The sequence below is a fragment of the Chrysoperla carnea genome, chromosome 1 (genome assembly GCF_905475395.1).
Source record: "Chrysoperla carnea chromosome 1, inChrCarn1.1, whole genome shotgun sequence".
Taxonomy (NCBI): Eukaryota; Metazoa; Arthropoda; class Insecta; order Neuroptera; family Chrysopidae; genus Chrysoperla; species Chrysoperla carnea.
Genome location: NC_058337.1, coordinates 74,596,397 through 74,622,336, shown reverse-complemented (window position 1 = coordinate 74,622,336; position 25,940 = coordinate 74,596,397). Strand labels below are relative to the sequence as shown.

Genomic DNA, 25,940 nt, shown 5'->3' with positions numbered 1-25,940 from the left:
ATTAGTAGCCATAGATGTAATTATCATCGCTATTTACGGTTGGTATGATCTGAAATAGTTCTTCGATCATAAGTCCTCTAAAGTGATTTAGATACTTACACTTGTTGAATAAGAATAATCACCAAACAATTAAACAGGGGCAGATATTATAATTTTTCTAAATGGGTGACAAGTTTTTACCTTTGCCATTTAGATTATCCGAACTTCAAACTTAATTTAAACAAGTGAAAACAAACAATTGACTGAGTTAATTGTTGAAATACCACGCATAGTCAGTGTTGATTTCTTTATCACATTACACATACAAACATGTGACACATACATAACTGATAATCAAGTATAGTACATATTATAAAATTGACCTATTGACCTATGATGCTCATTTACGAACTTTACCTCACTTTTTACGTCCTGAAAAATTTCAGCTCCATATCTTTTTTCGTTTTTGAGTTATCGTGTCCACAGACGGACAGACGTACGGACAACCGGAAATGGACTAATTAGGTGATTTTATGAACACCTATGACAAAATTTTTTTCCTAGCACCATTATTTTTAAACGTTACAAACTTGGGACTAAACTTAATATACTATGTATATTTCATATATACATGGTATAACAAGTTGTGTATGTCATTATTCTGTTTATTTTGTTTTGAAAAAGAGAATTTCATAACACTGTGTGTTGTCAATACTAACCAAATGGATGTTGTCATTACTAACCAAATGAAGCCAACTTCTTTGTGAAAACATTAACGTTTTCACCCACTAGAAGAGCCTATTTATATTGACGATAAGAGCTGATGTAAATAACCATACGTTGCTCGGATTGAGCACTCATTAACCGACTTAAAGGAGGAGGTTAAAAATTCCACTGTTTCTATGTTTGTTACGTGATTGCTCCACCAATTAAGTATGGATTGATTTTGACAATTCCTTTTTTGTTTGGTTTTTTTTTTACTTTAACCTATATTTCCGTGTATTAACATGAAAAATATTGATTTGAAATGATTCTTTAAAATTATTTTTTTACTTCTTTGTGCTTTATTGTGCAGCCGGTTCAATTTTTTGCAAAAAAAATTTTATAATAAAAAATTTAAATAAACCGTATGCTTGATAAAACATTGCATGGAGGATACTTTCCAGAAATCAAACCCCCATACAAATTGGTGCAATATGATTACGTACGAAAATTATCGCTAATCATTTAGTAAATTTTCCTCCATATAGATCCACTACTGCTAGTATATTTTTTATAATAAAATGCCGTATGATTTACTTTTAATTACATTAACACATACAAACAATAATTAATATAAACGATAATTATAGGTAGTTTTACTTACATAGTAAAAAATTTATTTTATTTATAAAAAAAAAAAAAATTAAAAAAAAAAAAGAATTATTTATTAGGTTTAATTGATCTGATTTACTCTTGCAATGCACTTATAAAAATTCAATGTTATCTAAATCAATTTCATTTTATATTGTAATAAATTTTTCTAAATGATAATTTAATTGATTTAACATGAATTTAATTTGTATTAAATAATCATAATTTTTATCGTAATTGTTTTTCATCGTAAGTGTGACAATTTTCGATTTTATAAGAAATGATTTGGAATTTATTTCATTTTTATACATGTTTTTTCCACTTTTAGATTTATTTACTGGAAAATTTAGATTTATGTTCTAAGTATTTCTATTATTAATAAAAACACTGAGAATCCCTATCGGAATAACGAATAGACAACTAAGATAAATCTCTAATCTTCGTAATTTGTAGTAACCTGAATCTAACAAAACCTATAAAAATGATTATTTTATTGTTCAAAAGATTCTGGCCAATCATTTTTTAAGGATCTGATCGCATGTTTGTTTTATTATTGATTGGATATAAATAATCTATTTTTTCTTACATGTACACAAGAAAGCGATTAGCTTTTTTAATGTGTGTTTAAAGTGATTGGTTTGTTTAATTTCCAGGAAAGGGAAATGGCTTAGTTGATACAGATTACGCGTTACCCGATATTTTGATTTTTCCTACCTGGAGCTATACAATAAGGAAAATAGTCTTAAATAAAAATACAAATCGTTACTTAATTATTATTTATAGCATAATTTACAGCATAAATTGGATCAAAAAACATGATAATGTGAAAGTTATGTAAGCTAGCCGTTTGATTTTCATTTGAACTGTTTCTTTTTTACGTTTCTAAACTCAAATAGATGCAAAGCTCGCGTACATTTCAAAAATTATTTGCATCTACAAAACTGGGCAAGGACGTTATACAGCTGTGTTTTTTACTTGTTCCAACAAGAAAAAAATTTACTAAAAATTAAAAATACATAGTTGCTTTTTCGTCAACCAACTTTTCAGTATTGTTTGAATACTTTAGGGCTACTACCTCACAAATTTTTTTTGGCCTTATTTAGATCAATAATTTATCCTACCTTAGAAAATATTCTGTTCTAAAACTTTTTAGAGATATTTCAAAGTATTGCCATGCAAAAAAATAAATACAATAAAAAATTATTTTCTGAAAAACCGTTGATTTGCCAAACTCAATTACCAAGGAGAAACAAATTGAAAGAAGCTCTTTTTACGGGAAAAATTGAGGAGAGGCTATTTAAATGAAATAGTAACGCGTTAAATTCGGTTAATAAAGCTGTGAAAAGAATTGCTCTCGATACAGACAAGGATAGTTAAAAGTAAGAGAAAATTAAAAAAAAAAATTTTTTAATATGGGGAGAAATTTTAAATGTCAACTAGTACCTCCTTTTTTCAGTTGCAGTTCTACAATGTACATGTTTATATTTTGAGAAATAAATATCTGGAAAAAATTCGTCGTGAATGATTTTTGGTATCATCAAAAATTAGTGAGATTATTTCCGATAGAAGTAATATTTCGTTGCTTCCCACGTGTTTCCAAAATTTTCGTACAACCCTTGATAGATGTAAATGGTTATTAAATCAATAAACGTTAAAATATTTTCCAAATATGTATAATTTGATTGACATTGCCGGAATCGTCAAACAATTTTTTTTTTTATGATTTATTAAAATCTAAATTTAAAATATTACATACTAAAGAAAGTAATTAAAAACAAGAACTTATTATGATTGGTAATAATAATATAATAATATTAGTTCAAGTTCATATTGTATGTTACAATTACTAGGGTAAACATGGGTGGTAGAGCTTAGACTTTTATAAAGGAAATTTATTTTTATTATTTATTATTTGTATAACGTATTATTCAAAAACACATAGTGTACCTGTAAGAAAATACTGACTCTATAGTTTATAGTCTGGTTGTATTGAGAAAAAAAAAATTGCAAACAATGGGCTTCATTGTTAAAAATTATGATTTTTAGCGGTAATTTTCATTGTTTTGAGGTTTTTCGACTTCTTAAGGAAAACGGTGCGTCGTACAAAAAAAGTTGAGAGCCAATAAATTATGATTTTAGCAAAAGTCATTTATCATTCAAATGTTATAAATAATACACAAAAAAAAAACCAAGCTAAAAATTAATAATCTCTTTTTGATTTTTTTTCTGCTCAACAAAAGGTCGTATGGATATCTTATTTTAGTGAAAATGTTGTATTTTCACTGTTGATAATTCTGATGCCCTCAGAAAATAAATCTAGAAAATTTTTCATTTCATGAAAACAAAAATGCTCTTATTTTACCGTTTTTTATATTCAAATTCGTTTTTGAAAAACTTAGATAAAAACTTAATTACATTGTATATATAGATTTTGTATCTATAAATGTTTGAGTAACGCAATAACATATATTAAGTTCATATTACCAGATTTACCTTACATTCATTACATTTAGTCACATATTTAAGTACGTAATATGTATGTGTGGTTAATTACTTGGTAGGTTAGGTAGTTAGTTATACGTATTTACTACACATTTGAATATTTTATTGTATATGAAAAATTCTTTATTTTTTTCTGTTTAATGAATTTAATAAATGTTATCACCCTACCCTCTACCTCCAACCATTAACCATTGTCTAGATAACGTTCTTTAAACACATGTTTAGGAAGAGAAAGGAACCTTGGTTTAACACCAAGACACCCTTTGTGTGGTGTGTCGAATGGGGGAGATATCATTTTTGATTACCTCTTTTCTTCATGTTTTTTAGTATATAAAGACGATGAAAATTTATTGTAAAGCACAGTCGCTCTACAGTCCTTTAATTTGGAGGTATAGCAAATATCCATTACAAAATGAAAGCTTTCGTAAGTAATCAAAACAGTGTAATTACTAGTGAAATTAAATTACTAGTAATCATCTAAAGTGAAGTGTGCTTGTGGATAAACTTTACGGATTAACTTTTTTTTTACAGGTGGTAGTATCTTGTTTATTAGCTGTAGCATCAGCTAGTTATTGGGCACCAGCTCACCATGGTGCACAACACATTCCAGTAATTGGACCACATGGTGTTCCATTAGAACCACCAGCAAATGTAGCTGCACGTGCTGCTCATGCTGCTGCCCATGCCGCTGCCGGTGGTCATGGACATTATGCCCCAGCTCTTGCTTATGCTGCTGCCCCAGCCTACGGACATGCTGCTGCTGGTCATGGAGTTCCACACGATACACCTGAAGTTGCTGCCGCTAAAGCTGCTCATTTTGCTGCCCATGCCGCCGCTGGTGGACATGCCGGTCATGGAATATACGGTGCTGCCGTTGCTGCCCCATGGGCTTACGCTCCAGCCTTAGCTCATGGTCATGGTGCTGTACCACATGATACACCTGAAGTAGCTGCTGCTAAAGCTGCTCATCTCGCTGCTCATGCTGCCGCTGCTCATGGTGGTCATGGTGCTGCTCATGGAGCTTATGATGATGGTTCATACCATGGTGAATACGATCATGGTGCATACAGTCATGGTTATGACGATGGTCAATATCATGGTGACTATCATCATGGTGGCTGGTAATTACCGCATACCTAATTACACCAACTGTGTTCTTTTGCGCACTCGTTATTATTGCAGAGCGCTGTCTTTTTAAGATGTCTTTTTATTAAGATTTTATGACGACTCAGAGCCATGTCTTTAATTTATAACAAAACAAGTGATTGCAATCACATAAATGTTCAATTAGTCAGTATTTTTTTATTGTTATACAATAATTAATTATTTTGTACATAATTTTATACACTTCAAAACAAAATGCTTATAAAAAAATTAAAATTTTGAATATAAAGAATGAAAATTTAAATGTTTGTTTTTTGTTTCCTTTATTGGGGGGGGGGGTTAATGAATCAATTTGTATAGGAGGTAAGTAATTTTTTTACACAAGACAGCACTTAGATTATATTTAGATGATTTTATCTATTCAAAATTATTATGACTTAAAATAATAATCTTTTATTATAGTAAGGTATATGTGATATTGATATTTAATGTGCTATTGATATTAAAGTAAAGTAGTTGCCGATTCGAATTTTATTTTTTCAATTTAATTATTCTGTTCTTCATAAATTTCCTAAACTGTAAATTCAACACGTAAGGTAATTTTTGGCTCATTTGCATATGAGAAAATGAAATTATGATATTGCTTCTTTAAAAAGCGACATCGTAGTGCTTTAAATTAATCTCTTTCTTGCTTCTCTATATGCAAAAACCTTAAAAAACCTGGGTTACTATTCAAAGAGAATTTATTACATCTTAAAAATGTTACATCTTGCAAATTCCATCTCAAAATGAATGCAATGAATAAAGAAAAGCTATGGCAAATTTAAAATGAGGTCAATGACTTTGATGACATATTTTGATAGCCGAAAAATCAATTACCCATATTCATTGCTCAAAAATTTTGTTTTAATAAGAAAATAGAATTATATTAGTTCATAAATCTAGAGTTCATTTTATTCATTTAGTTGTTATCAAACCATAGCTATAAATAACCGACAGCACAAGACTGCACTTGCACAGGTTTGAAAATTCATCAGAAAAAAGTTTCGATGTTGGATTTCGCCATGTCATTTATTTTATTTTGATGAAATTGGTACCATTCAACAGTTCTTCTTAAATGAAATAAAATGTTTTAAATGAATTTTCTGAAATCACAATTAGTGCCGATTTCTGAGAAGCCAACCCTACATATCCCACTCAATATTGTAAAAATTTTGTTTCGTCTCCGACAAATTGCATATGTAAATTATTTAATTAAAAAAATTTAAAGGTCGTAGTAGGTATTTTATAAATACTATCAACGAAAATTTTTTCGAATACGATAGTAGATGGCAATGTGAATGCGTCTGAGTTCAAGCCATTATACTGTCCATTACGGTTTTTGCTTTATTATGTATCTTATGATCAATATTTAGGAATGACAAAGACATTCTGTGATGGGCGGCATGACGGCTAATACTCTGGAACACATCTTTTAGCTACTATTCACTTTTTCACGCTCTCCTTGTCATTTTGCACTTTAACCGTGCTTTAAGGGCCTCAAATATGATTGTATTTCCTTTCGTCCAAGTCGAATGCTAAAAAATAAATAGGCACAAAGATTCATTTCTTATATCACCTTTGTTAATAAATATTAGAGTTTATTTATTAATTTATGTTATGTATAATGTTGGATACACCAATTAATAAAGACGATAATAGCGCTATTTTAAATATGTGCGTCAATTCTGTAATGCTTTTATTGAGTAAAACTATTTTGTTCAAAGGAGATTCCAAGAGCAAAAATAACTATTACACTAAAATTTGAGATTTTACTTTTCCATTAAGACAGTATTATTTTATACGATAGGAATTTATTAAGTTTTAACTTGAACTTGCTTCACTTAAGGCGTTAACTTTTTTTTAAGTTTCATAAGAATGAAAGCAGGGGGAGTTTTCATGTTGAAAAATGTTATCTTTAAAAGTATTGCAGAATTTTAAAGTACCCATACAATATTAAGGCAATTTTAGTTTTACACTTTTTTTAAATTAAAAATTATGCTTTTGAACCTCGAAATCCTGTCGATTAGATTGTATAACTTTGAAAATATTTTTCATGTTGTTGCTAATTTTATGCGGTCAAGTAATTTACATAAATCGATCTGCGCCGTTTACTTGTTCAAGATAGTTGCACATTTTTTCTGTAGCAAGGCAAATTCCACAAAACATGAACTTGCAAATGAAATTTATGTGGTCAACTTTTATAGCTATATCACCTGCGAGTTTAAGATATTTAAAGTTCCCAACCGATCTTTACTAGTTGTCTGAAATACAAAAAGAGAGAAAATCGACTTAGTGGACAAAATATATAGCCTGTTTCTAGTCCAGTAAGTAGGAAAGTTGGAACTAATCTCGTTAACACGCTCATGCAAATACTCCTACCTAATGCAATTTTCTGTCTGAATTGAATGTCTTTCGTTCACATGCAACTATTGTCTAGGCCCATAATGCGCCATATTATGCAAAATGTTGGATTTTCGAAAAAAAAAACTTTCCGTACAAATGTTGTTGGTCTTATGAGAAACATATTCTTATTTAAGATTATGTTCCATCTCTTTCTATTTCTTTGTGGGAGTAATTAAATTGTAAAGGATAATCCGAGTTATAATATCAGGACTATTAAGTGGTATACAAGATTAAAAGAATGACAATTTCTTACTACACTTTTAGCCGGAAAAGCGTCCTCTTATAAATGATTAAAAAAAAGGGATCGAGATACGGATGTGCCATTGTATGTAACTTCTAGATTGTAATCAAAATTTCTTAAGTAATATTCTATCCAACAATATTTTACTAGAAGGGACATTGAGGTAAATTTGCATAATCAATATGTATAATGGGTATATGGAAATCTACACGAAAGTTATAACATGAAGGATACTTAGCCGTACCAAGTTTGCAATTTTTCTAGCAGCTGTTTTGGCAACAAACGCAATAATATCCTTTTCTTCGAAAATTTCACACACAGTTCATCTACAAAAGGACGATTTCTCAACTATTAGTGTATATTGAGTAATTATCATTATTTTAACGTTATCTGTACTATTTCTGCTTTTAAAACTTGGACCAACATAAGAACCACCTTTTATAATGTAATCTTAAGGATGCATCCATTGAGGATGATGCAGCCATGAATTTCATCAGATATTACAGATTGCAGTATAGTTTGATTTCTAATTGACCAAGAAAATAAAATCTATTCTTCCCAAATAATGATTAAACAAAGACAGACATAAGAAATGAATTATTATTACTAGTATAAAGGTCGCCTCAATTAAGTACATTCAATCATAAAAAATATCTTTGATTGAAAATTCTTGAATATATAAAATATGTCCTTACATCCAAAAAATTTGATACAATTATATATATATATATATTTTTTTTTTTTGCTTCACAAAAATAATTGTTTTTATGTTTAATTACTTTTTTATGAATATAATAATGAATAGGTAAAACCGAAAATTATTATTTATTTGGATAAGAGAAAGGGGACCTTGCATCTTTTAATTTTTTGTTAGTAAATACAGTGTAATTGTAAGTGTTCAAATAGGGGGACACATTTAATTTTTTGGAGTATAAAAAGTCGATAATATTATTCACAAAATATTATTCACATTTGTACAGTCCAATTACTTGGAGGTATATTTTAGAAAAAATACAAAATGAAAGCATTCGTAAGTAAATTTAATTTTTGGATACATGTTTCCCATATAACTTTTACATAAATTTACGCCAAAAATCAATTTGTCAATACTTTGAATTCTTCATAGAACTCGGATATCTTTTCTAATAAGATGTAATTTTCTAAATATGATTTTATTATAACTTAAAATTTTTTTAAATTTTAATAAAATTTTTAAATGATTTGAGGCAAAGCAAGATACTTGGAAACAATTTAAATTGCGACGTTGACTTTTTTGTTTAATTTCTAACTACAAGCATAGAAAGACATTAAATAAAAAGCTGATATTTATTTTTATAAATGAGACAATTTTAGCATAATTCGAAATTAAATTAAACCTTTATGCACTTTGTGATACATTGTGAATTTTTAATACTCATTCTTGGATAATTCTCTTTTAGGTGGTAGTATCTTGTTTGTTGGCTGTAGCATCAGCTAGTTATTGGGCACCAGCTCACCATGGTGCACAACACATTCCAGTAATTGGACCACATGGTGTTCCATTAGAACCACCAGCAAATGTAGCTGCTCGTGCTGCTCATGCTGCTGCACATGCCGCTGCCGGTGGTCATGGACATTATGTCGCCGCTCCTGCTCTTGCTTACGGACACGGACACGCTGCTGCTGCTCATGGATTACCACACGATACACCTGAAGTTGCTGCCGCTAAAGCTGCTCATTTTGCTGCACATGCCGCCGCTGCCGGACACGCTGGTCATGGACTTTATGGTGCTGCTATCGCTACTCCATACGCATACGCTCCAGCTTTAGGACATGGTCATGGTGCTTTACCACATGACACACCTGAAGTAGCTGCCGCTAAAGCTGCTCACCTCGCTGCCCATGCAGCCGCTGCTCATGGTGGTCATGGTGCTGCTCATGGAGCTTACGATGATGGTTCATACCATGGTGATTATGCTCATGGACATGGCGCTTATGGTGCCTATGATGATGGTCAATATCACGGTGAATACGCTCATGGTCATGGTGCTTATGCTGCCAATGATGATGGTCAATATCACGGTGAATACGCTCATGGAGCTGGTTCCTATGGTGCCTACGATGATGGTCAATACCATGGTGAATATGATCATCATAGCCATCATGGCTGGTAATTACTGTTTTCATGAAACAACCTTTGTAAATATTTTCGAACATGTGTACCTTGTGATAGTCTATTATTTTTGTACAGTATTTTGTATTTTTTTTGAAAACTAAAAAAAAAAATGTGATTAAAGCTTTTGAGAATTAATATAATTACATATGTTTTCATTTTTATTGAATCCCGAAATATTTCATAAAGTCGTAGTTGAATGAATTTTAGTTGTTTCAATTTAATCAGGTTTGCAAATCATATGAAAGAAGATGGTTGGTAATAAATGATTGTGAAAAGCTCTGCAAATTGTAAATCTCGGAACTTGTTTCGAGAATTGTAACTACATTTTTTTCTTTATAATGGTGTTTACATTCCGTGACTTAAAAAATAATGGTTATTAAAAATTTTTATTTATTTAGTTCTAAAAACCCTTAAGTACCTACCTCGCATGTAGTTTCTACTAAATGTATTTATACCTCGACTATACAATGGCGATGGTTATGCGTTTTACCAATATGTTTGTATGTTCATCTGTTCGGGCCTAGCTTATCATATCTAAACGACTTATCATAATTTGGCAAATGAGGTATCGTTAGAAGCATCTTGATCTATAAAGCGTCACATTAAATTGAAAATGACGCCCTCTAAAGGACATAAAGCTATGATCGAAAAACAAATTTCGATTTAATTATAGCGTATTTGGTATCAAAGAGCGTAATTAGCACTTTCCAAATATATATATATATATATATATATATATATATATATATATATATATATATATTGTTATACTTAATTGGGAAATTGTAACCGCAAAATAGTTTAAAATGTATGTATTTTCGTCTGTTTCCTCCTAGCTTCTGACCTGCAATTTATCATAATTTGACAAATGAGGTGTCGTTAAAATCGTCGTGATTGTCCGCTGGTTATAGGCTATGTTCCGTCACATTAAATTGAATATGGCGCCCTCTAGTGAACATAAAACTATGATAGTACTCAAATATATATATGTTGTTATTTTTATAAAGTTCTAACTAAAACTGCGACAATTACAGAATCGCGCTCTTAAAAGTATGAAAACAAGAAAATATTTTCATCTGAAGTTGTTATGATAACTAAAATCGTCATTGTAGTCGGGGGACCTCTAAGATAAACACATGAAGATGAACAGTTTCCCACAGGACCGAAAAGAGGTCTCCCGACTTTAAGAATGATTTTGCTAATCATAACAATTTCAGATAAAAATATTTTCTTGTTTTCATACTTTTAAGAGCGCGATTTTGTATTTTAGTTTTCGAACTTTATTTTATTGTATGAAATGTCGCAGTTATAGACTTGCATCTATTAACCTATGCACATCCGATTCATATTTTAAGAATATAAAGCAGTTAATAACCATGCTCAAACGTGTAGGCTCGCTTGAAGCGACAAGGATTCGCGAAAGACATTGGTCGAAAGTCCAGTCCAGGTACATTCGGTATCGAAGGCTTAAAACGAAATTTGAAAAATTTGGTTGTGAGTCGATTCGATTCAATATCCCATTCGTTAATTAATATATATTCCAAAAAATATAATTGTTTTTGAAAATTGGTATCAATGATAGAGACTAGCAGTAATATTGTAATTTCGCGAGATTGTAAGCAGGTTACTACACTAGCGCTAGTTAAACACCTCACCTATTAACGAAAATCAACTCATTTAGCACGGGTTGGGCTGGTGCACACTTTTGGAAGTCAAATTTACAATAATAGGTACTAGTTAATATACAATCTGATGGAAATTACAATATTACGGTTACATATACTTACATTATACATATAGCTGCTAGTCTTGAATTTACATATTTATTTAGGTATGCTATATGTAAAATACAAAAGCTACCATAGTTCAGGCAAATAAAGTACAGATGTGGTCAGAAATTTGCCTAACTCTCAATTATTACCATTCAATAACCGGCATGTTATATTTATATAAAAAATTGAAACTGTTCATGAACTCGCAATGACGGTATATTTTTGAGCCCTATTTGAAGTATATATTATATGTACAAATTTAAAAGTTTGTGTCCAAGTTTTCGACTATTTCGTTAGTAAATTAATATAACTTCGTAAAAAATGTAAGCCCAATTCATTCTTTCAAAAAAAGATTAATTAAAAAATTTAAGTCGAGAAAATTAAAATACGAAAAATATCTTCGATATTATTTCTATTTTAATTTTTATACCATGTATATATGAAATATAAATAGTATATTAAGTTTAGTTCAAAGTTTGTAACGCCTAAAAATATTGATGCTATGAAAAAAATTTTGGTATAGGTGTTCATAGAATCACCTAATTAGTCCATTTCCGGTTGTCTGTCCGTCTGTCTGTCAACACGATAACTAAAAAACGAAAAGAAATATCAAGATGAAATTTTTTTAGCGTACTCAGGACGAAAAAATTGAGGTCGAGTTCGTAAATGAGCAATATGAGTCAATTGGGTCTTAGGTCCGTAGGACCCATCTTGTAAACCGTTAGAGATAGAACAAAAGTTTAAATGTAAAAAATGTTCTTTAAAAAAAAATAAACATCACTGTTTACTCACGAGGGCGCTTATTAGGTGCAAATTATACAGTATGCATTAATATGGGAATATCAATGTGTGTGTAGCTATTTAAAAGTGGATATCTTTTTTTATTTATGTGACGTCAAAAAACACACTATTGCTTCATCAACACTGTCTATACATGGTATTTCAACAATTAACTCAGTCAATTGTTTGTTTTCACTTGTTTATTTCTATTTTCCCTGCTTTCCTCAAATCGAAATTTAATTCTAAATATCCTAGAGTTCTCATAATATATTATCTTTGATAATGTTTACATAAAATAGTCATGTAAAATAATTATTAATAAAAGCTTATTCTTAAAAAAAGTATTAATTTTTTATTTATTTTTTAAACAGTCGAGATCTTATTGGAGATTTCAGATATCGATTTACTATATTATTATTTCCTCTTTTAGATTGATTTTTTGAAACTTACTAAAATATTTCAACAAATAAATTATTAAAAATTATGTATTAATATTGCATGAAATACGCATACACATTGCTTACCCCTAATTAAAATTATTTAATAATTTTCATAATCAAAATTTCATATAAATTGTTTTTAATTAAATAATTATTGCGTGTAATTTAAAAACAATAGCTTCACTGTAAATTAACTTGAATAGGTAACTGTTACAGGGGATTTTTTCATAATAAGAAGTTGTGAAAAAAGAATACTTTTGAATAATTTGTAAAACCTACCTGTCAATTTTTGTGTTTTTTGGTGTAAAATGTTAAAAAATGATATTAATGGTGTAAAATGTTAAATAAGAGAGTAATCAAATTCTTTTAAAGAAATGTCGTGTCAAACGCTAGTTAGAATTGTACATAATGCATTCTTACTTTTATAATTAGAAATATACCTGATTTGTACGAATTTGTCTTTTTACTTAAAAAAAAAAGGACGTAGGATCATATTCCAGGTGCATATTTTAAAGCATGATCCCAATTATAGGAGTTTGCATTTACATCTTACATATTTGTTAATTATTTCTGTTTCTGTTGCTTTTATCAAAATTTAGCAATGAACGAAGTGTGTTTAAAATCACCTTTTCCATAAATTTATCTCATTTAATTATAGTTACCAGGTGTACTAAGTTCCCGCAAGAGAATGCTAACGCCAGCAGGTGAATACACACGTCGCGTCTCAAGTAAATTACATAAAGTGTACCCAACTTTAATATAATTAGTAATAAAAACACATAACCACAGAACATATGCATATATTTAACCAAGGTGATTAAAATCTGGTCTAATTAGAACGCAGAATATTTTAAATGCTTATATGATAATCTATTTTTTATATAAAATATTTTATTTTTAAATGTCATGACGCCATTGTAAGATAAATAAACGATCAGGTTAGAATTAAATGAAAATTAAGGATTCTGTTGAGCTCATTCACATTTTCTGAAGACAAATAATGACTAATTACGCTTATTCCACTGGTCTGCAAAAATAATAAAAATCTGGGAATAAAAAGTTTATTATGCGATTTTTATTGGCTTTGGTTTGTTGAGTCCAAATCTGTTAACAGATTTCAGCTATCACTTCTAGCTTTTCAGATATTAACATTTAAATAAAATTTACAATGATTGATGAGTTTTACAATACAGAAAATTTAAGAAATGGTAACTATTTGATAGATCTTCTGAGGTACACTTGCTGCTATATCTTTTTTCCATATGTGCAATGTCTTGGAGGAATCTTTCAACTATGTTCATCAAATACGGCACCAAGATTTTCTTAGAAAAAATCTAAATGCGAATGCAAGAAGTGAATTTTTAAAGACATGTAGCATCCATGTTAATGATACCACGAAATCAGTTTTTCTATCAGCTCTGTGTAATTTTCAGCCTTTTTATTGCCAAGAAAATTGTGAAACACATTTTCAAAAGTTACACATTCTCTTCTTTGTTTATCTATCAACTTTGATTTGAACAGTTGGTCATTAAAGATTTCTCTCATTTCGGGTCAATAAGTATGCCATCTTTTAATTTCGCGACTCTTTTATTAGGAAATTTAGCTTTTAGATATTTAAATGCATATTCAACTGCGTTCATTGCTTTGACCAAATTTTTTATTAAACCCAACTATATGTGTAGTGGCGGCAAAAATATTTTTTGGCTGTCAACTAAAGGAGCCACCCCGGCGTACCGTGAATCAACGGGTTAATTACACAAGAAATATTCAATAATGCCTTTAAATACCTAATGAGAAAACTTATTTTATTTATTTTAATTTGTAAATCTTTTCAACGTGTTCAAACTTTTTTAAGCAACTTAGATAACGTAAACATAATTCTCACAAGAATCGAATAGGGCTTTTCATTTTAAAATCACGATTCACATTTGTTTCGTACTAAATGATTTATAACCAATGTGATAAAATGCATAACAAATATCTTCTATCTTAGTCCTACTTATTGCTGTCAGTACGAAAAAATAAATTCTGCACTTGCGCATTTGACATGATGAAAAGGTCTATTTCGATCCCTAGTGCCTCTTATGTAAATTCAGCGTGTAACCTCAGTATGTGGAACCTGTTCGCAAGTTTGAAGTGAAAATTTGTTTTCATTTAAAAGTATCAATCCGCTAAAATTTGTAAGTAATAATAATAATGGGGTTTTACCTCCGTTTCTATGACATATAACAGAGGCCACCCACATAATTATTTGTTAATCCTTATTTATTAAATTACATTCATAAATACAATTACATTTATGACGTGGGTGGATTCGGTTACTTCGTTCTTATTATGTTTTAATAATTATTAGCAAGTAAAAATTATTCAATTTTTTCACTTCCATAAAATATATAAACAAAAACAAAATTAACTTTTATACCATGTATATATGAAATATACATAGTATATTAAGTTTAGTCCCAAGTTTGTAACGCTTAAAAATAATGATGCTAGGAAAAAAATTTTGTCATAGGTGTTCACTAAATCCCCTAATTAGTCCATTTCCGGTTGTCCGTCAGTCCGTCCGTCTGTGGACATGATAACTCAAAAACGAAAAAGGATATCGAGCTGAAATTTTTTTAGCTTACTCAGGACGTAAAAAGTGAGGTCGAGTTCGTAAATGAGCAATATGAGTCAATTGGGTCTTGGGTCCGTAGGACCCATCTTGTAAACCGTTAGAGATAGAACAAAAGTTTAAATGTAAAAAATGTTCCTTATAAAAAAATAAAAAACTTTTGTTTGAAACATTTTTTTTTAAACATCATTGTTTACCCACGAGGGCGTTAATAAGGTGCAAATTTTATAGTATGTATTAATATAGGAATATCAGTTGTGTGTGTGTCTATTTAAAAGTGAATATCTTTTGTTATTTACGTGACGTCAAAAAAACAAACGATTGCGCATCAACACTGTCTATACATGGTATTTCAACAGTTAACTCAGTCAATTGTTTGTTTTCACTTGTTTTAAATAATTTTTCCTACGAAAATTAGGATTAAAAAAAATTAGGAGCCCTTGTTTATATTGAACCCTAAATAAAACTGATACAATTTTTTTTAATACAGATTTAATTTTATTATTAAATCGGAGATTTTCAACTGATTTAAAAAAAAAAAATGATTCAAAAAGAATATTCAAGAAAATTACCTTTAAAAAAAACAATGACCTTGCGATTATTATATGTTATCATTTTGAAAAGACAACTACGCCCAAGAATTATTTAAACTAAACCAGATTGATTACCATGTAGAGCAATTATTATTTTTTTCTTTATTAGTTTCGTTGGCTCAGTCATATACATATTACAAATAACGCCATATTTGTTAGAAATAATGAAATAGTTATTGTTTTTCTCAATCAGTAGTCATTTAACACTAAAATAATGTACAAGAAAACCTTATCAAACATAAAAATGACAATGACGAAAGCCCAAAAATTTATTTTATACAAGGTGGCACAAAATTACCTTTTCTTGTAAATGATAAACCATTTTAATATATTATTTGTTTTATTACTTCCGAATACACTGTAGTGTAGGTGCTGAGTAAGTTTCGTAAGCATTTACAGGTCCTACCGAACAAGAAGAGTATTTCGACGTATTTTGACCCGCTGAATCCGAATATTCAACTTGCTCATCGCTCAGAGTGGGGGGAAATTTCTTATAAACAAATTAATTGTTCTTACGGCCATAGCTTCTAAAATATTGAAAATTTTAATAAAAAATTGTATACTACTTTATTCTACATAAAAAACAAATATTTTTGTTTTTTATTCGTCTTGATAGAACCAATAGAACCGGAGATATGGTTAAAATTATAATCAAAAATGATCTTGCATTGGTCGGCGCGCAGTGCTTGGTTTGAAACGCCTGTAGATTGGCCAATAAATTTATGAAAACATGAAAATTCGGATTCAGCGGGGGCAAAATACGTCGAAGTACACTTTTCGTTAGGACTTGTAAATGCATACGAAACTCACTCAGCGATTGAAGGTAGCGTGATGACCAAAGTGAATAGTTATTAGTCTTAAAATTTTAGTCTTGGCATCGCAAGACTTGGAAAACCAAAACCATCCCCACTTACATGTATCAGGACCAAGAACATGTTTAGACTTTCTAAGATTCTGACAAATTATTTTGTTATTTTGTTACATTTTTTGGGAAATTAATCAGATATAGATCAGATTATAAATATGCCCAAATATGTATTAATTAATTAAACTGCAAAACTGAAACTCTTCCTTATATTTTTTCTCCGAAAGTTCATCTTACTTGAATTTACAATAACGTTGGTACATATAGAAATTTGTTCCAATATTTGACAGGTTAAATTGTTAATCGTTAAGTTTAGAAATACGTAATCAACACTAAGAACAGTCAAATTGGACTCTATGGGAATAAGAACGATATTATGTATCGAAATTTGAGCATAAAAAAACAGAAAAATATTTATGATAACTGAAAGTAGTACACAAATTCCAAATGAATGTATCGCCCAAAGTCATTGCTCAAGTTAATATGGTAAGCTATTACCATAAAATTCAAATAGGGAAAAATAATTTCTATTCATTTTTTCTTTCGCAGATTGCTGATTTTTCAACGGGTGTATTTTGTATATGCATAATCAACAATTATTTCCTATTCAAAATTATTGATCTAATTAATGCAGAGATATACACTATACACCTATTAATTATGTTTAAGTAGGTAGTTAGGGGGCATGCCCATTGTGAAAATTTATTCATACTATACAAAACAAAAAAAATAGTGTGGAGAGACTATACTTTTTGATTTTGCATAATTTAACTACATTCCTCTAAGATGATATAGAGAAAGGGGGAACCTTGAATAATGCCCCTCACAGATTACATCCATGTTGGTGACAAATCTAGAATCCTAGTATAAAAGACGATTAAAAATTTGGAGACGACATACTCATCTGAAAAGTACAGTCCTTTGATTTGGAGGTACACAACAATACACAAACAATCATCATGAAAGTTTTGGTGAGTTAGTGTTGCAAATGTAGTGTAGTTGTAAGAAATGTGCGAAAAAAGTGATGATAACAATTGCTTCCTAAATATCCTTGGAAGTTATGTGATCGTTCAAAAGCCGCGTGAAAATTAATCGCATAGAACTAATCGATTTCTATCTAAGATGTGTTTTATTTTCCGGGAAAAATATTTAGTTTAAGGGTCTGTTTGTCAGTTTGGTCCTTAACATTTAGAGTAATCATTCCTTGTAGAAACGAAATTTTGTTTAGTTTCGTCGCTATAATTCTGGTGTTTTTTTCTCGATTTGTTTTTGATGGCAATATTACTTTGCTTAAACGGAGTTAAACGGGAAGAAACTATAAATGATACATTGAATCATCGCCATTGTGAATAAACTAATGATATTTTTTTCTAATAATAAAGATTCTCTATATACAGTGAATTTCATGGGAATCAAAATAAATTTTTGTTACTTGTAGGATCTTATTTTCTCATTTCTATGGTAATGATTGTAACGAAATTTTTTTAACTTTTTTAGGTAGCTATCGCTTGTTTCGTCGCTGTTGCATCAGCTGGTTACTACCCACTAGTTGGACCAAACGGTGTTCCACTAGAACCCGCAGAAAATGTGGCTGCCCGAGCTGCACATGCTGCTGCTCATTTAGCTGCTGGTGGACATCATGCATACGCTGCTTTGGCTCCATATGTTCATTATGCTGGAATTCCATATGTACCAGCAGATACACCTGAAGTTGCTGCTGCTAAAGCCGCTCACTATGCTGCACATGCCGCTGCCGGACATCCACTTTACACCGTAGTCTCACCCTACGCTTATGCTCCAGCTGTACCACAAGACACACCCGAAGTAGCTGCCGCCAAAGCTGCACATGCCGCTGCTCATGCTGCCCTTGCTCCACATAATGCTGCGCCAGCTGAAACACCCGAAGTAGCCGCTGCTAAAGCTGCACACTTAGCTGCTCATGCTGCTGCCCGAGCTGGTGTTGTTGTATCACCTGTAGTATATTATGCTGAAGAAGGCCAATACCTTGGTGAAGCTGCTTACGGTCATGATGGTCAATACCGTAACGAATAAATACTCCGATTGTTGCCATAGCTGAAATGTTTTTTGTTAAATGTATATATGTTTTTTATGACTAATGTTTTTTAATAAACTTTTCAAAATTTACATTTTTGTGTCATTGCAATTTTTTTCAGTTTGAACGTAATATTAGTGGCAAAACCCTTTCTTAGTGAAATAAAAATTTGCTTTTTTGTTATTTTGAAGAAAATCAGTAGAATATACCAATAATTTCCATTTAGTTGATAATTTCGTCGAATTGCTTTTCGTGTAAATTGTCCATTAAAAAAACAAATGGATAAAAATATCATGGAAAAATTTTGTAAGTGAAACCTTAACAATCATATTAATAAAATATGACTCAAGAAAACTACAAAAATATTCTTATATTCTTGATTCAGCTTAAGATATTCGTTTGCTTTTGGAGCAATAAATTATAATGTTAAATTAAGTATCATTCTATTTCCTAAAATAATATTTAAATTTTCAAGTTATTTTACATCAAACGAGTAGGGTGAGGCTCCTACGATTGACATTAATCTGTCACATAACAATGCAAGGATATCTTAAAATACTATTAAATAAAACCAAAACAGATGGAACAGTGTAACACAAGTGTCCTTAAAGGTCGATCTTAATTATTAATAATAACAATATACACTACTAATTATAATATTAAAAACAAATTAATAATTTTATCTGAAACAATAATTATATTAGCGGCATCTAAAACAAAACAGTGAAAGTTTTATGAACAGGTAAGATATGAGCTGAGCGATCAATACGTTCGCATATTAGAAATAGATAAAGTGTGTATAAAGTATGTATATTTCAATAGATGACGCCACTCCTATTCTGATAACAAAAACTAATTAAGTAACAACAATTCGGAAAATAAATCAATTGATAAATTGTTCACATAGTTAAAAGTGAAAAACGAGATATGTTATAAAAGAAACTAGTAAAGAACTTCGAGATATGTTTAACTGGGTGATATAAGAAGCATAGCCACATTTTTTTTAGTAGTAAGAAGGTTTTGTTTATCGAGGCATTCTGATGGAGGAACCAAAAAGTTTCAGATTTAATTAGCTCATCACGAAAACTGATAGATTTGAGGGGTGAAATGTGCGTATCTATCAGTAGTTCGCCCTTTAGGAATTTGGCCACACAGGGGATCATTTCTCGAATGTGAAAATAATTTATATATTTCACCCTAGTTTCTCTGGAATTTACAGACCTTTACGGATATTTAATCTTAATCAATAATAAAAAGAGAAAAATTTTAATTTTTAAGTGCAATCAATTGTTATGTACAATTTGTACGTAGCACCCAGTCCGTTTGACAAAACCGGAAACCCAGATGAGTGAAATATTACTTTCTTTTTCGCACTAGCATTTCGGTAAGTACGGAATAGAAAAAAATGTAAGTTGCAAATTTCGAGGAAAATATTCCGTGACAGCGTCTATCATAAATGTATCTTATATGCATAAGGTTCTTATCTCAAAGAAAGCGGATCTACAGACTATTTTGTAAGAAATTACAAAATTTATCGACAATTGTATTAATTAAGGAGAAAGTTGCACGTCAACGATTTTAAATTTGTAAAAATCCAATTTTAATGGTTTTCGACAGAATCTACGTTTTTTTGAGGGTTGAATAAAACGATCGGATAATCCAACTCTCAGGTAATAAAAATTAACAAATTATATAAAATCAAAAAAATTCATAACTAAAATTTTATCACTGTTTTTAATTAAAATTTTTTCCTGTCTTAGATCTGAATTCTTACGTAGTAAATAACAATATCTCCTTTTAATGATTGTACTTTTGTAATAAAGAAGTTTATCTGCTTTCGTGTTTATGCAATCACTACCATTACAATGGTGTTAGAAATCAGAGCTAAAAGATTATGTAAAAAGAACAGTTGAAAAAAAGAGGTATTTTATCCAGTTTATATTTTTCCACTTTATTATAGATGTGATCCGAATAATGATGAAGTACAAAAAGAGCTAATAAACATCAATTAACTTAATTTTTTGTGTCTTCTTTTCTTCAACGGTGATACAGGTTGATAAACTCGACCTTTTACCCTTGATGATACTTTTGGAAACCCTTAGCTAATTTAGTCTGGTTTATGATTTATCTTTTTATAGATGATTTGTCCCATTCTTAATGTGTCTTCGGATAGAGAGATTTCGTTCGTAGATTTCGAAACCCTTCCCTTTATAGTAAAATAAGAGTTTATTCTTAATGAGATTTTTTGCTATTGATTATTATTGTCGATGTTAGACAGTAAATATATTATGTAAATTAGACAGTAGATAAATTAGTATTTACTGTTTTTTCTGAAATTTAGACGGTCGAGTTTTCTCCAAAAGAAGCTGTTAAAAAAGAGTTTGTAAGCTACTACATATGGTTTTCCACATTAGCGATTTTAGTTTCGTTGAAGATTCATTTGCACATTCATGTACTGCATACGTTTTACTTTGTTAGATTTTTGGTCAGTTTTCCGCTGAGAGTAAAATAAAAAATACAAAAATTATCACAAATTTGAAGAAAAAATTTCTCAATACCACCAAACTTTTTGTAAACATTTCACAACAACATTATCGACCTTAATTTATATCTAAAATTTGGTATCGTTTGTGAGATGAACTGGGATAAAGGTTCTATACCTGACTCTGAAATGATAAAATGGACAACTGTTAAAGGTCTAGCCATAAAACAATTCTCGTCAGTTATAGCGAACTTGGACACACCCATCTCACAAACGATACCAAATTTTAGATATAAATTAAGGTCGACAAAAGAATTTTTCAAACCCACTAAATAATTTGTTGTGAAATGTTTACAAAAAGTTTGGTGGTATTGAGAAAGTTTTTCTTCAAATTTGTGATAATTTTTTATTTTGTATTTTTTGTAAATCGTTACTGTTTTTTTGGTAATGTTTGACTTATTTATTTTTAATTTTTTAATTTTGTTTAAAATGTTTGTTATATGAATAAATTTTGCTACTGACGATGATTGCGTTGCAATCGAAATATCGATATTTAGCGACATGTAAGTCCGTTGCATGTTTTTTAATTGTATTTTTTAAATAGAATTTCTTAATATACAATTTTATTTCGAGTATCGTGGTATTTATTTCAATAACTATATTGAATTATTATTTTGAAATTACTGTAATGCTATCTTTGACCGCTGCTCAATCCTCATGTTCAGTTGCAAAATTGGGGCATCTAAAATCAAGCTAATTTAAGTAAGCCTTTCATTGTATAATATGGTGTCGAAGACATTAACCGAAGGACATTACTCGACTACCGCTACCCCGCACAATATTTGGACACGTTCTGTCATTTATTAATGTCGATTAAATATGCAGCATTTTAATACTTGCTATAGAGGTCATTTTAATCTATAATCGGCTAATATCTCGTTTTGTTGTCCAATAAAAAAAAAATTACTGAAACAAAAGTTGCCGTTTGATGGGGGACATCCAGTTCTTACATCAGATTGGACCATGTTCTTAATTTTTGATTCGGTAGGCATGAACTACTATTCGTTCTTGCGTTTTTTAAAGCTCAAATTGGAAAACAAACCGGATGTACCGTATTTATTGGAATTTCACTGAAAAATTTTTTTTTTCAGTACTACCAAGACTTAGTATACATAATTAAAATTCAATTTTTTTTTCTTGAAAACTAGGAAGCTTTATATAATTCTAGAATTTAATAGCTTTAAGGCAATTTACGATTTATTCATATAGTTATCAAACAATTGAAATAATTAATTTCTCTAATTCCGTTATGAATAAAAAAAAATGCACATATAAGAAATTTTAATGTTTTTGTTTATCCATAATCAGTTTTTTTTATATTCAAGGGCTTGGGCGTGGCTACTACTGGTTCGCCTAACACATCCATTTACATTCTGAATAATTATTTCACATTTATTCGCCTTAAGGTAAATAAAATTACAAAAAAATAAAACACATTTTTATTATTTTTTTATATATTTTTTACACTCTTAATTTTATTTTGCAAAAATTGAACCAGTCTCGAATTGAACCAGTCTCGAATTTACAGTTGTAAAGAGACTTATCCAAAAGCTGTCTTTTGATTATCCAAAGTATCTGCTATTTAAAAATTTAAGTACTGTAAATAAATCTTGTATAACAAAGAATTTTTTCGCGAATAAGTAAGTGTCAACTTTTTTATAGGAGCAAGAAAAGTCGTTTAGAGTTTATTTCAAGGTACAAAGTAAAAGAAATAGAAAAAAATTCCATCTTTTGGTTGCACCAGAAATAGCTATTTTTCGCAACCAACCCTGAATCAATTTTCTAAAAAACTTGTTACTGTTTTATTGTAATCCACTGCTGCTTCAGATTTTTTGGGAAAACGCCTAGCTCTCATTTATGATTTCAGATTCTGATTTCACAGATAAGTACTATCTACCCATCTTTTATTATTATAAAATTCCAAAGGGTTTTCCAATGTGCATTCCTTACTGGAAATCGGCGAAAGCTATCAAGAAGGGTTTTGTTTCTTTGTAATTATTGCTGGATAGTTTTTATACGTGGCATCGTTGGTCGACAACTGCCACCATTAAAATAAAAACGATTAACTTATTAATTCAGATTTTTTGTCAATATAGGCAGAAAGTAAAAATTTAAATAAGAAAAACTCTGCAAATGATTCCACAAAAACTTCTATTTCAATTTTGCATAAAAGTTTCGGACTAAAACTAAAAATATACTAACTTTTTTGTTTCCCAAATTAATTTTCACGTCAAATGTGAAAACCGAATCTTTCTAGCATGTATAGCATGGAAAGGGGGGGGGGATTGCGAGGTGCATATTAAAATTTTTCGTAGAATTCTGTTCATTTTACTTTATTACGTGACGAATGAGAAAAAACCCATCATTCTAGCGTGAGTAAAAGTTTAAAGAGTACTTTTAGATTTGTTTTCCCCATTTTAAATAAAAATATATTGTATTTATCTCCTATTCTGATGTATAAGCTATACCACTGTGAAGCTTCAGCAAAATCTGGCCAATAGTTTTTGCATGAAAGCGTAAAAATTCTTATCCACCGATACAACCCTTTTAATAGCTTAACAACCATGGTATCGTTAGAACTTTTGTGACAATGACGGAGATATAGAATAGTTGAGTTATCATAACCAATATGGCCGATGACCAAATTTGCGAGACAGAAATCAGATCAGAAATTTTCTTGGTCATTACATGTGTATACAACATGTTATGTATTCTTACAGTAGTCCTTCGTTATTACGGAAACCAATGTTTTTCCTCAGTCCGTTTGTCAATGAAAAAATTTATTAAGAATGATTTTTATTTTCTTTGTAATAATTTACAGATTTAGAATTATTGCTGGAACAGAGGGCTAGAGAGTAGAAAGTATAAAGGAAATACTTTTTGCCTGCTTTATTGGAAATTGTATCTGAATTCGCGGGTAACGGCTAATAAAGGAATAAAACCCATTTCTTGAAATTATTCATTAGTATTGCGTTCAAGGTTGCTTCGAAGAATTTTAGTACTCACCTCTTGTACACACAGCGATGGTGTATTGTCTTACTTATCAAGTTTGTAACGATACTACTTCAGTTATTAATTGATTTTAATTACTGTTCATCCAATTTCTTTTTTTTTGTAATTATTTTATTTTTATTTATTTAATAATAAAATAAAAGTTGTATTGACTTTTTAAGTACTTTTATTAATTGATTGTAATTAAATATTTACTCGTATAAAGAAGAGATTTTATTCAAATGTCTTATTTGGAGGTGTAGATTATTTTAATTTAAATTTTATTCAAGGCGTATTCATTTCTTTCAGCAATCAATAATTTAATTACTCAACATTTAGTATTACATTATTATTTTTATTTGCATTTTTCTAAATGAAAATTAATTGAAAAGTTTCACAAATTCAGCGGTAGAGGAATACAATTTGATGGTACACTTTTTTGCCCTAAATTCGTCTTCTAAATTAAAGAATAAAGAGATATTGCCAGATTTTTTAATGTAGGGCCAATGAGCCACAGACTCCAAATCAGCTCCTGATCGATCCCATCAACCTAACATAAATTCGAATTAAAAAAAAACCAATATTCAATTTTCGAAGAAATTTTCTGTTATAGTTTACTATCTGTTTGTGATTTACACTCAATATTATATAATCGCAGAGTTTTTTGGAGTCACTAATTATGTCAAATTTAGGAAAATTAACCCCCTTTACCCTTTATCGAGCACCCCCTGGGGTAAAATATCAAATTCAAGTTGCAGATAGTATTTCAAGTAGCTGAATTGTTTTTTTCAATAGTTAATAATTTTCTCCGTAACGTCCAATAGGTTTAAATCTTGCATCCAACAGCGTGTTATTACCTACTGTTTCAATTAAAAACTTGAATTTTGTTGAAAATTGTTTGTTGCAATATTGATATTCACAACATTTCTTCACGTATTTCACTAACCTTCAGACGTAGACGCTCGAAATGTCTTTCTTTGTCCTATTTTGGACTTAAGAATAATCTTTATATTTTGTTAACATTTTAAATAGTGAGCTTGTCTTAAACAGATGAAAACCATGTCTCGTTAACGGGAAACTCCATATAACATTTTACGTATTTTCATATTTTAATATTTGAAAATATAGGATGTGTAAAAATTAGATTTAAGTCTTTTATATTGACATTTTCTTTAAATACTTTTGTAATAAATAAGTTAGTAAAAATGCGTCTACAGCAATCGAAATGTCAAATAAAAAATAGTTTAAATTTTAGAACTTATGACAAGGTTAATTAAATTAATTAAAAAATAACAAATAAAAAAACTGGTAATACAAATAAATATAATTTAATAAATAAAAGCATCTTATTAACAGTGAGAAAATATATTATAAACTCCACCCTTTAAAAAAATTAAATTAATTTCTGACGCCTGCTAAAAATTTTTACTATGAAAATATGTATGAAAAAGATTGAGTAGCATTACATACATAAATTTTATAAATAATTTGTCAAACTAGTTCTGATC

At 29.8% G+C, this 25,940-nt stretch overlaps 2 protein-coding genes across 2 annotated transcripts; both read left to right on the top strand.

Annotated features, from left to right (window-relative positions):
- Positions 1 to 8,572: 8,572 nt before the first annotated feature.
- On the top strand, positions 8,573 to 9,980 carry LOC123305742 (histidine-rich protein PFHRP-II-like). The gene is made up of 2 exons (XM_044887542.1): positions 8,573 to 8,654; positions 9,064 to 9,980. The coding sequence occupies exons 1-2, from the start codon at positions 8,643 to 8,645 to the stop codon at positions 9,775 to 9,777; spliced, it is 726 nt and encodes a 241-aa protein (XP_044743477.1). The 5' UTR covers positions 8,573 to 8,642; the 3' UTR covers positions 9,778 to 9,980.
- Positions 9,981 to 17,733: 7,753 nt separating this feature from the next.
- LOC123305744 (cuticle protein 18.7-like) lies at positions 17,734 to 18,959 on the top strand. Its single transcript, XM_044887546.1, has 2 exons — positions 17,734 to 17,817; positions 18,344 to 18,959. Exons 1-2 carry the CDS (start codon positions 17,806 to 17,808, stop codon positions 18,896 to 18,898), a joined length of 567 nt encoding a protein of 188 aa, XP_044743481.1. The 5' UTR covers positions 17,734 to 17,805; the 3' UTR covers positions 18,899 to 18,959.
- The last annotated feature ends 6,981 nt before the right edge of the window (positions 18,960 to 25,940 follow it).